The sequence below is a fragment of the Mus pahari genome, chromosome 6, assembly GCF_900095145.1.
Source record: "Mus pahari chromosome 6, PAHARI_EIJ_v1.1, whole genome shotgun sequence".
NCBI classification, from domain to species: Eukaryota; Metazoa; Chordata; class Mammalia; order Rodentia; family Muridae; genus Mus; species Mus pahari.
In genome coordinates this window covers 85,844,813-85,856,864 of record NC_034595.1, presented here as the reverse complement: position 1 = coordinate 85,856,864, position 12,052 = coordinate 85,844,813, and the positions used below count along the sequence as shown (strand labels likewise).

Sequence of the window (12,052 nt, the reverse complement as noted above, 5' to 3'; positions counted from 1 at the left end):
CAGTGTCATCGACAATTAGACGTATAGAATCCTCCACATCCACTGTCCTTGGGTTTGAATGACGTTGGCTCTTCTGGACACAGCAGGGACTGCTTTGCTGTTCCCCGGTGACATTCCACAGAGGGTGGGACTTGGCCAGGGGTCTCGGGTGAAACCACCTCTTAGGAACTCGAGAGTGTGCTCCCCCACTCCCCAGCCAGCCCCACTCTCTCTCCACAAGCACAGTCTGGGAAAGGCTGAGGACCTTGTAAAACCGCTGGATCCAAAGCCTGCGTGCTGTGACCAGAGGTGAGGGTTCTTAATTCCCCTGTGGCCAGGAGTTAGCCACCTGGGCGGAGGTTTTATTAAGTGTGAGAAGAAAGAGACCTTGTGGATAGAATTGGACCAGAACTTTAGTCCTGAAACCAGACAGACTATTTAAACTTAGATGACCACTCGGAAGCTTTTCTTGTAACACAGGATGCAGACAAACGGAACACAAAGAAAGGGCGTCTCCTCGCCCGGCCTCGTTCTCAGATGATTTCGCTTAAAATCCAACAGCCAAGTGCGGGAACTGTGAAGGCAAAGTCAGTTTATTTTATTTTAGTATTTTACTTGATTGGTTTTTGGTTGGTTGGTTTATTTATTTGTTTGTTTGTTTGTTTGTTTGTTTTGTTTTTTTCCAGACAGGGTTTCTCTGTATAGCCCTGGCTGTCCTGGAACTCACTCTGTAGACCAGGCTGGCCTCGAACTCAGAGATCTGCCTGCCTCTGCCTCCCAAGTGCTGGGATTAAAGGCATGCACCACCACGCCCGGATCTTAATTATTTTTATCTTATCTTATCTTATCTTATTATTTTGTTTTTTTGAGACAAAAAATTTGTGTAGAAGATTTGCTTGCATGTACATCTGTGCACCATGCACATGAAAGGTTTCTGCCTTGGTTATCAGAGAAAATCCAGTCTCTAGAACTGGAGTTATAAATGGTTGTGAGGGGCTAGAGAGATGGCTCAGCGGTTAAGAGCACTGACTGCCCTTCCAGAGGTCCTGAGTTCAATTCCCAGCAACCACATGGTGGCTCACAACCATCTGTAATGGGATCTGATGCCCTCTTCTGGTGTGTCTGAAGACAGCGACAGTGTACTCATATATATAAAATAAACAAATCTTAATAAATAAATAGATAGATAGATAGATAGATAGATAGATAGATAGATAGATAGATAGATAGATAGATAAATGGTATGAGCTGCCATGTAGGTTCTAGGAATCAAACCAGGTCCTCTGGGAGAGCACCGTACTCTTGACCACTGGGCCATCCCTCCAGCCTGTACCTGCCTTCCCATGTGTATACTCCCGTGTGCATGCTTGTCCATGTGTGTACTACATGTGTGCAGTGTCAGGAGAGTCAGAGGTGACACCAAAACCCTTGGAACTGAAGTTACAGGGTGTGGTTCACAGGAACCGGTTACCACTGGTAACACTGAAACCAGAGCCTCCATAAAGAGAAGCAAATACTCTTAACCACTCCCCAAGCCCCAGCACTGTCCCCGAACCTGCCACCCTCCATTCTTAGCCTCCCTGCTGCTGGGGACCCAGGCATAGGCCGGCACGCCCAGCTTCACGGATTGTGCGTTCACGTGGGTCATTTATTTGAATGTCCCCCGTGGCAGAGACTCACTGCTTCCATAGCAATAGCTCATTCCATTTGGGGTTTTCTTTTTTCTTTCTTTTTTTTTTCTTTTTCGAGACAGAGTTTCTCTGTATAGCCCTGGCTGTCCTGGAACTCACTCTGTAGACCAGGCTGGCCTCGAACTCAGAAATCTGCCTGCCTCTGCCTCCCGAGTGCTGGGATTAAAGGCGTGCGCCACTACGCCCGGCCCCCATTTGGGGTTTTCTATACGGTGCTTAGGACACTGAAGGTGTCACCGTGGTCTGTGGTGCTTATGTGACTGGGGACACTGGAAGCCCCTGGTGTGTTTTCCTATACTGTGGTGACAAGAAATAGGCAAGATGGCCTCATGGTAACATCGGGGTCTGGAGATAATTCTCCAGTAGATGCCACCACACACTTGGAGCTAAACACACTCATTTGTATCCCTCTGTGACCTTGATTGGCTCTGTCATTTTGGCCAAGTGACTTCATCTCCAATGGAACAACATTTCCTTATCTTTAAGCCTGGAGCACCTGCAGAAGATGCCCATGTGTCCTCTGAACTCTGGAGCACGCACGCGCACACACACACACACACACACACACACACACACACACACCTATCATGTTAATAGCTTAAAATCTTACCTCCCAGAACGTCTGATCATCAAAGTGCTTGGCCGCATGGGGAGCCCGCCACGCCTTGACACTTAGGAGACAACCTTAAACAAACCGTGAGATGTTACAACATGCAGGGCTCCTTTGTTACCTCCAGAAATCTGAAAGAACCTGGGCGGTGCTGGTGCACACCTTTAATTCCAGCACTTGGGAGGCAGAGGCAGGGTGAGTTCAGGGCCAGCCTGGTCTACAGAGTGAGTTTCAGGACAGCCGAGGCTAGCTATACATAGAGTAATAACCATGTCTTGAAGAAAATGAAAATAATAATAATAGTAATAATAGGTGGGGAGTGGTGGCACACGCCTTTAGTCCCACCACTCAGGAGGCAGAGGCAGGTGGATTTCTGAGTTTGAGGCCAGTCTGGTCTACAGAGTGAGTTCCAGGACAGTCAGGGCTACACAGAGAAACCCTGTCTCAAAAAAAACAAAAACAAAAATAATGATAATAATAATAATAATAGATTATTGAAATATTCTATGTAAATGACAATATCTCAACAGAAATCCGCCCTCCACATAATTTTGAGACAGATAAAGAAAAGCTCAATGGGTCACTTTCTTCATTCTCTCGACTTTGGTAAGGAACCATGAAGGCAAGATTCTTTTCCCAAGAACTGATGTGGCCACACCCAGCAGCCTTGGGCTTGGATCTGACATCTTCCCCAGGATAAACTAGAAGGGCCCTAGCACACTGGGGGATGTGGCGACTCCCTGATGTCGAGAGTGAACATGGGAAGGGAAGCTATCCCGTCTTCACCCTCTCAGCACCAATCACTTTTCCACTGTACTCTTTGGATGCCAGCAAAACATAAAACTCTCCAGAAAGCCAGGTATGGTGACATTTGTCATCCCAGCGTTCACGCATGCTGAGGCAGGAGGGTAGAGAGTTCAAAACCAGCCTGGGCTACGGAGTGAGGCAGTGTCTAGAAAGGAAAAGCAAGGAGAGAAGGGAGGAGGGACTTCCTGTAAGGAACTGGATGCCTTGTGGGCACATGCTGACTAGAGTGTCCACTCTGGGAGGCTGGAGAATTTGTTCTGCTGCCTGTTGTCCAGAGTAGCTGGCTCACAGTAGAGCCTGGATGTGCATCTGTTGCCTTAGGTAGGATAAGGCGCCACCAGGGAATGAAAGGCAGACTTGAAGCCTGAGGTTCCCTTGGGCTTCTGTGCGAAACTGGGTACATTTTTTACTCCCCCTGGGCTCAAGGATGTCACTTAGAACTCCAGAGAGGTCCTCGCCTTCTCTGGCCTGGTTGGCAGCAGGTGACCTGTGGAGGCATTTCTAGTTCTGAAATTAAGTGCTTGGAATTTTTTTTTTTTTTTGACACAGCGTTTCTCTGTCAGGGTTGTCCTGGAACTCACTCTGTAGACCAGGCTGGCCTCAAACTCAGAAATCCACCTGCCTCTGCCTCCCAAGTGCTGGGATTAAAGGCGTGCNCCACCACTGCCTGGCATGTTCATTGGATTTTGTGTTGGGTCTTTTGTAGTGGGGGAGGTGGTGGTGGCAGGGTTTCTCGGTATAGCTCTGGCTTGCCTGGAACTCACTTTGTAGACCAGGCTGTCCTTGAACTCATAGAGATCTGCCTGCCTCTGCCTCCTGAATATATGCCCCACTACTCTTGAGTCTTTGATTTTTATAATTTTTAATAAATACTTTATTTATTTTATGTATATGAGTACACTGTAGCTGCTTTCAGACACACCAGAAGAGGAAGGACATCGGATCCCTTTACAGGTGGCTCTGAGCCACCATGTGGTTACTGGGAATTGAACTCAGGACCTCTGTAAGAGCATCCGGTATTCTTAACCCCTGAGCCGTCTCTCCAGCCCTGATTCTTTTGATTTTTAAAATCAGCATTTAAGGGGCTGAAGGACTCAACAGTTTAGAGTACTTGTCCTTCCAGAGGACTCAGGTTCAACTCCCAGTACCGACATAGTGGCTCACAACTGTAGTTCCTGCTTCAGAGATCCATCTTCCTCTTCTGGCCTCCACGGGTAGCAGACATACAAGTGTTACACAGACATACATGCAGGCAAAATGCACCCATACACCTAAAATAAAATGTAAAAAATAGTAATAACTTTTTTAAATCATCATTTGAGCAGTCTGCTTTGCTGAGCTGCTGCTGAGTTCCGGAGGAAGAAGCCAGGCCTGAACATGTGTACCAGGGCACCCTCTAGTGGTTGAGAGTTGGAACTGCACTAACCTGTGAGGAGTCCAGTCACCATACCCATCGCCACAGCGAAGCTGAGAGCCCCAATGTAAGTGACCGTCTGGGTGATGATCCTAGAATGGACAAAGCAGAGAAGTCATTCAGGTATCGGGCTGCAGGCATCGGGGACAAACATGGCAGATGGCATTAGTGGTGACGTTGCCAAGAAGGGCTATAAAGAAACCAAGTGGCCTTCCCCCAGCTGGCACCTCACTGCCGTGCTCCTGTAAAGCTCTGCAGATGCAGCTGGGACAGGAAGAGAGGTTCCATAGTCCTCTTTGGCACATTAAAAGTTCCCGGGCTCTGTGGATCAGCTGGAGCCCAACCGCTTCTGGGATCAGACTCAGGACCGCCCGCCGCTAGCTCGTCTCCTCACATCTCATTTCATCCAGGCTGGCCTCAAAAACGCTCTGTGGTAGACTCTACCTCAGCCAGGCAGAGAATGACTTTGAATTCCTGGTCCTGCTTGTGTGGTACTAAAGGCTGGAAAGCACTCTCTGGGCTGAGCCACATCCCTTCCCCTAATGGAGTCTCTTTGGAAACGTCACTTTCTCGGTCCAACCACAGGCAGGTAGGAATACAAGAAGGGGAAGGCAGCTTTCAGAAACTACTGGGGCATTGCCCTTGCCTGCATACTTCAGCTTATAGGAAAACTGCATTCCTTGCTTAGCCTCCTTCTGAACTCTATGGCAATTACAAGAACTTGGAAACACTGGGTATAGTTTTCAATCCCCCCTCCCCCAAAGCCTTCGCAACCACCCACAGGAAGGGCTTCATGGCAACTCTCTTTTGCTTCTTTGGGTTGGTTGATTTTTGGATTTTTGAGACAGGGTTTTCTCTGCATAGCCCCAGTTTTCCTGGAACTAGCTCTATAGCTCAAGCTGGCCTTGAACTCATGGAGATCTTCCTGTCTCTGGCTTGCCTCTGTTTAGATTTGTGGAGCCTCCAAACTTGGGTACCGGAGCCCTACTCCCACACTGCTCCTTTTTGAGATGTGCACAGGAGAACTGGTGGTGTGGTAACTCATATCTAAGCTGAGGCATGAGTGAGTTCCAGGTCAATCTGAGCTACAGTGTGAGACCCTGTTCAGATTTTAAAAAGAAGAAGAGTGAGTTCCAGGGCAACCAGGGCTATACAGAAAAGCCCTGTCTGGAAAAACAAAACAAAACAAACAAACAACAAGACCAACTTGGTCTACAGAAGGAGTTCCAGGGCTGCACAGAAAAAAAAAAAAAAACATCCTGAAAAACAAACAGGGGCTGGAGAGCTGGCTCAGCGGGTAAGAGCACTGACTGCTCTTCCAGAGTTCCTGAGTTCAAATCCCAGCAACCACATGGTGGCTCACAACCAACTGTGAAGGGATCTGATGCCCTCTTCTGGTGGGTCTGATGTCAGCTACAGTGTACTCATATAAATAAAATAAATCTTAAAAAACAAACAAACAAAGCCGGGTGTGGTGGTGCACGCCTTTAATCCCAGCACTCGGGAGGCAGAGGCAGGTGGATTTCTGAGTTGGAGGCCAACCTGGTCTACAAAGTGAGTTCCAGGACAGCCAGGGCTATACAGAGAAACCCTGTCTCAAAAAACCAAAAACAGACAGACAAAAAACACACCACCAACAACAACAAACAAAAGGTTCTCTGAATAAATTGGTAATAAAGGTTAAGAGATGATGCCAAGCAACCCACCAGAGATCCGAGAACTTGGGCTCTGTCATTATCTGAAGGCAGTAGTAGGTAAGTGCTCCCAGCAGACCAGGCAAGCCGAAGGTGTAGTGTATCCCACTGGGGTTCTGCAACATGTGGTTCAAACACGCCTGGGACCAAAATGGCAAGATAAGTAGACCTGTAAGTAAGGCCCACAGTCCCTTCCAACACTTCTACAGGTCCTGGACAACAGGAGCGCCAAAGGGAGTGGACACAGAGCCCTGAAGGCACAGTCACATCTGCCCAGAAACATTTAACATGCCTGGAGGAGGGGCCCGGAGAGGTGGCTCAGCAGTTAGGACCCTCTAGACAAGGTCCTCTGACAAGCTCGCAGCGCTCCCGTGGTGCCGCTCTCTCTAGACTCGGCGTTTACATGTGGTGCACAGACAGTACTGGAAGGCTTTCTGTGTGACTCAAGCTGGAGTTATCACAGAGAAAGGAGCCTCCCTTGAGAAAATGAGATCCAACTGTAAGGCATTCTCTCAATTAGTGATCAAGGTTGGGAGGGCCCATTGTGGGTGGTGCTATTCCTGGGCTGATAGTCCTGGGTTCTGNAAGAAAGCAGGCTGAGCAAGCCAGGGGAAGCAAGCCAGTAAAGAACATCCCTCCATGGCTTCTGCATCAGCTCCTGCCTCCAGGTTCCTGCCCTGTGTGAGTTCCTGTCCTGACTTCCTTTGGTGATGAATAGCAATGTGGAAGTGTAAGCTGAATAAACCCTTTTCACCCCAACTTGCTTCTTGATCATGATGTTTTGTGCAGGAATAGAAACCCTGACTAAGACACATACATACAGGCATGACACTCATACATATAAAAATAAATGAAATCCTTATTTTCAAATGCTGAGAAAGACTGAGGATGTAGATAGATGGGAGAGTGCTTGCCTACAAGATTCAAGACCCTGGGTTCCATCCACAGGCATGAGCAGACGTGCACACACAGGTGCACACGTGTGCACACACACACACACAGAGGAGTCAGTGCCTGTGGCTATGGGATAAGGACAGGGATTCTGCTATTCTGACAAACTCCCAGGTGATACTGTCACAGTTGAAACGTGGCATGGCCCCCACAGGCTTATGGGGTTGAATATCTGCCCCTTCCCCGTGATGGCCCTGTTCTAGAAAACTGTAGGACCTTTAAGGGGGAGACACCTGGTAGAAGTAAGTTCCTAGGAGTTGGGTCTTGTGGGTTACAAGCTAGCTCCATTTCCAAGCTTTTGACTTCATGGTCCACTGGAATGTGAACAAGCTGCTGCTACATACGGCTGCCGCCAGGGAGCTGCAGGCGGCCATGGCTTGCCCTCTGTGGTGGATGGTAATCTCTACAAACCATGAGCCACCATAAAAAAATTTCCCCTCGAGCTGCTTCTTGGTAGCATTCAGTGACAAACCCAAGGAAAAGAGCCAACACAGTTAGTTCCCAGTGTCTCGTGTCCCATTCTGAGTAGAAAGTCTGACACAGATGCCATTCATCTTTGAGGCTGACAACTCTATGTTGGGATGGGGGAAGGGAGGGACCAATACTGTAGAGTGTTATCGATAACCCCGGCTTCTAGTTTCTACAGCTCAGCAGCCATGCCAACCAAGAATGTCTCTAGTTCTTGCCAAATGTCTCCCATAAGTGCCAACCCACAAGACAACAGGAGATGAGATGGCAGGACCACAGCATCTGTCCACCCGGCAGTCTGTCCCACAGTCCCTCCACGTCTGCCCTCAGCAGGTCTGGGGAGACACAGGAAATTTCCTCAGGTTCCTCTGCTGCTTACTGTCATCCTCTGTCTCTCGAGGGAACAACCAGACCCCTGGCTATTCCAGGAGGTACCCCAGCACTTCCTACCTCTTGAGGTGCTGGTCTCACCATAGTCCTGGCTAACCTGTTCTGTGTGGTCACACCCGTTTCTCTGCTGGGCCACACACTCTTCTCACTGAGCCTTTGAAGGCACTGCCCCCCCCTCCCCCTGGATGGAATGCCTTTCCCCCTTTGCCTGGGTAAGCCCACTTCCTGTCCACTGCTCAGCTAAGGCCACCTCCCCTCTGGGAGTATTGGCTTCTACTCTGACACGTCCTAGGCTGGCCTAGGGGCTCTTCTGGTGCTTATGGGGTGTTGTGTCTATCTGGGGTAGAAGAAGGATTAAAAGTGTGTGTGGTGAAGGACTGACTGAACGAACAAGCAAATGACTCATCTTCAAAGTGACAGAAGCCACCCTGACCTCGCGAAAGAGTCGAGGGACACCGAGGGACTAGTGCTGGCTGGTTTTGTCAACTTGACACAAGCTAGAGTCGTTTTGGAGGAGAGAGAACCTCAGCTGAGAAAATGCTTGTAGGGGCATTTCCTTGATGGACAATTGATGTGAAAGGGCCCGGCTCACTGTGGGTGGTGCCACCTCTATGTGGTCCTGGGTTCTATAAGGCTGAAGGCTGAGCAAGCCATGGGGAGCAAGCGCTCAGTCTACACACCAGCTCCTGCCTCAAATTCCCGCCCTGACTTCTTTGGATGATGGACTACTGTGACCTTTGTATTCTAGTGTTAATTTGGGTCCCCGAAATAGTTTGTACGGGAATCCATATGTCCTTATATAAGACATCGAGAGACTCTGTCCCCAATTGGTTTTGATTGATAAATAAAGATGTCAGCAGCAATGGTTGGGCAGGGCAGACAGAGGTGAGACTTTAGGATTTTTCTCAAGCGTGGGACCAAAAGAAGGAGGAGGAAAGAGGAACCCGCCATGCTGGGAGAAGGAGGAGAGGACGATGCCACGCTTGAGAAAGTGCAGGACAGAGAACATAGAGGCCATGTAGGAGCTGGGGGTGGGGGTGGGAGTGGGGGCGGGGGTGGGGCAGGATAGTGGCCCAAGAGGGCTCCCCAACTGGGTCCAGGGCAGCAAAGATAGAATATTGGATTTAGTAATAACTCGGGAATATCAGAGGTAGGTGGCTTAGCCACATGGAGGTTAGGAAATGGCCCAGCCATTGAGCTGTTTTAGACATAGCAAAATATAAAGCTGTGTGTGTGTCTCTCATTTGGGAACCCAGAACACTGGGGTGGGCAGCAAGGAACACACCACTGTCTGTTGGTATCTATTCAAGTAATTAAGTAGGTACTGCTGCAGACTACCAACGGTAAAATGAAATTAACCCTTTTCTTCCCAAGTTGCTTTTGGTCATGGTATTTTATCACAGCAATAGCAACAAGAACTAAGGCAGGACCTGAGCCCAGTGGCATCTGTCGCCTTCTGAACCATTTCTACTGTGTGACAACGGCTCTCATGTCAGGGTTTCAAAGTGAGAAGAGATAAGAGACATTTGTTCCCACTGCAGATGAAAAGCAGACAGGTAGGAGAGATGGCTCAGTGGTTAAGAGCACTGGCTGCTCTTCCAGAGATGGCTCACTAGCTCAGTGGCTGCTGTTCCAGAGGACCCAGGTTCAATGCCCAGCAACCACACGGTAGCTCACAACTGTCTGTAACGCCAGTTCCAAGGTATCTGACACCCTCACACCTACTGAATAAGTTGTTAAAAGGAAGAAAAAGCTGGGCTGATGTAGCACACACCTTTAGTTAATCCCAGCCTTCAGGAGGCAGAGGCAGGCAGACCTCTGTGAGTTCGAGGCCAGCCTGGTCTACAGAGTGAGTTCCAGGACAGCCGGGGCTACACAGAGAAACCTTCCCTTAAAAAAAAAAAGGAAAGGAAAGGAAAGGAAAGGAAAGGAAGGAAAAAGAGAGGAAGGAACAAAGAAGGAAAGAAAGGAAGGAAGGAAGGAAGGAAGGAAGGAAGGAAGGAAGGAAGGAAGGAAGGAAGGAAGAAAGAGAAAAGCAGGGGAACTTAGCTTTGATCAAATCAAGCTGTTGGCAAATTCTCCTTTGAGTAGAAACATTATCTAGATTCAGCCTTCAAAAACCTACACCTAGATTGGGAGATGGCTCAGTGGGAAAGGCAATTGCTTGCTCCCAAATGTGATGACCTGAGTTCAAATCCCAGGACCCATATGGTGGGAGTAGAGAACAGACTTATGCAAGCTATCCTCTGACTTCTACAGGTACTTACAATAAATAAGTAATAAACAAACGAACACATAAATGTAATTTCATTGTTTTGTTGTTTTTGTTTGTGTGAAACGGGTTTTTCTGTGTCGCCCAGGCTGTATTGGAACTTTCACTGTAGGCCAGGCTGGCCTCGAACTTAGAGATCTGTCTGCCTCTGCCTCCCAAGTACTGGGATTATAGGTATGCACCATCACTGCCCAGCTATAATTTAATTCATTTAAAAATTAAAATGATAGACAGAAACGTCTCTGGGCATGGCCAACCTTGTATCTGACCTAAGACTGTTCATACCTGCTGCGTGCTTCCACGAACCACCGAGTGACCGAGTGACCTAGATACCACTGGACTGAGGCAAAGCAGAGAGTGGTAGCTTTTCAGCTCCTTACCCGTGGACACTTTGCTCCCCAGATGGAGATCAACCCCGCTGTGAGGCCCAGCACCATGGAAATCCAAGGAGATGAAATCAGGCAACCGGGGGCGCCCACGGCCACGCCCCCTGCCAGCACTGCGTTGTGGATGTGAACCTGCAGAAGGAGAGCTCGTGAGTGGGAGGAGCAGAGCTAGAGAGGGCGCCGTCTCACCCACAGCCTTTCAGCGCACTGGCCATGAGCAGCCTCCTGATAATCCAGGCTCACGGATCCGGAAGTCATCCCTTCCTGGCCATCGCACCACGTGACCTTCGTCCACAGGCTCTCCCAAGCTCAGGGAGTAGCCCTTCTGACTGGGCACCTTAGAGCACTTAAAAGAACAGGCTGTGATACAATGAGCTGTGACCTAATCTCAACACTCAGGAGGCTAGAACAGGACTATCTTGAGTTCAAGGCCAGCCTAGGCTACATGGTAAGATCCTGACTTTTCTTCTTTTCTTTCCTTTTCTTTCTTTTTTTCTTGGGGGGCGGGGGCGGGGTGTGCTTTGTTTTGTTTTGTTTTTGCTGTCATGGAACTTGCTCTGTAGACCAGGCTGGCCTCAAATTCAGCGATCCACCTGCCTCTGTTTCCCCAGTGCTGAGATTAAACTCGTGTGCCGCCACCACCACGTGGCTATGTCCTTTCTTTTCCTAAACTTTAAAGAGATTTATTTATTTTCATTTGTCTGTTATAGGTGTTTTACTGCATGTATGCGTGTGCACTATCTGCTTGTGTCGTGCCTGTGGAGGCCAGAAGAAGGCGTCAGATCTCTGGTAACGGAGTACACCGCCACCGCCTGGCGCTTCAGGAGTTCTTGTAAGCGCTGAGTCAAGGGTCTGGCTAGGATCTCAGAAGCCACTGTTCCTCTGTTCATTAGTAATAGCTATTAGCTGTTTGGGTTCCTGTGACCACACTCAGCTCCAGGTCGCTGTCCTAGGCTCCTGGATCACACCTCCACCATTGCTCTCCACCCTGGCAGAACCAGAGGAGCCTTGCCATCCATGACCTCAGCCTTAGAGCTCTGGGCTCTCACCCCACACCTACTACTTAGCCTTCATCAGCAACCCTGCCTTGTCTGCTAGAATTCCTGTCACTCACATGTTCACTTGTGGGTGCTTGAATCTCCTGTGATTACATTGCACTAGGAGCCTGTCATTGTGGCCAGATTCCCTCACACCCACCCCTCTCCCTCTCCTACTCCATCTGTTAACTCTTCTCAATGCCTCTGGCTGGCTGAGTCTGCCTTTCTCCTCTCATCCGTTCCTCTCCACAAACTGTCTCCCAGAGTATCCGTATCAATACCAGGACCCACTGTGTCCCTTTCTCTCTCTCTCTCTCTCTCTCTCTCTCTCTCTCTCTCTCTCTCTCTCTCTC

The 12,052-nt window shown here is 49.0% G+C and overlaps 1 protein-coding gene across 1 annotated transcript in view; it reads right to left on the bottom strand.

The window, feature by feature from the left end:
• Positions 1 to 491: 491 nt before the first annotated feature.
• LOC110323419 (blood group Rh(D) polypeptide) overlaps positions 492 to 12,052 on the bottom strand; it is a 31,435-nt gene continuing 19,874 nt past the window's right edge. The window contains exons 6-10 of the mRNA XM_021200632.1: positions 10,657 to 10,794; positions 6,208 to 6,335; positions 4,514 to 4,593; positions 2,281 to 2,354; positions 492 to 553 (exon numbers count right to left, since the gene is read on the bottom strand). Of these exons, the coding sequence (XP_021056291.1) occupies positions 527 to 553; positions 2,281 to 2,354; positions 4,514 to 4,593; positions 6,208 to 6,335; positions 10,657 to 10,794 (447 nt within the window). The 3' untranslated portion in view covers positions 492 to 526. The remainder of the gene's footprint in view (positions 554 to 2,280; positions 2,355 to 4,513; positions 4,594 to 6,207; positions 6,336 to 10,656; positions 10,795 to 12,052) is intronic.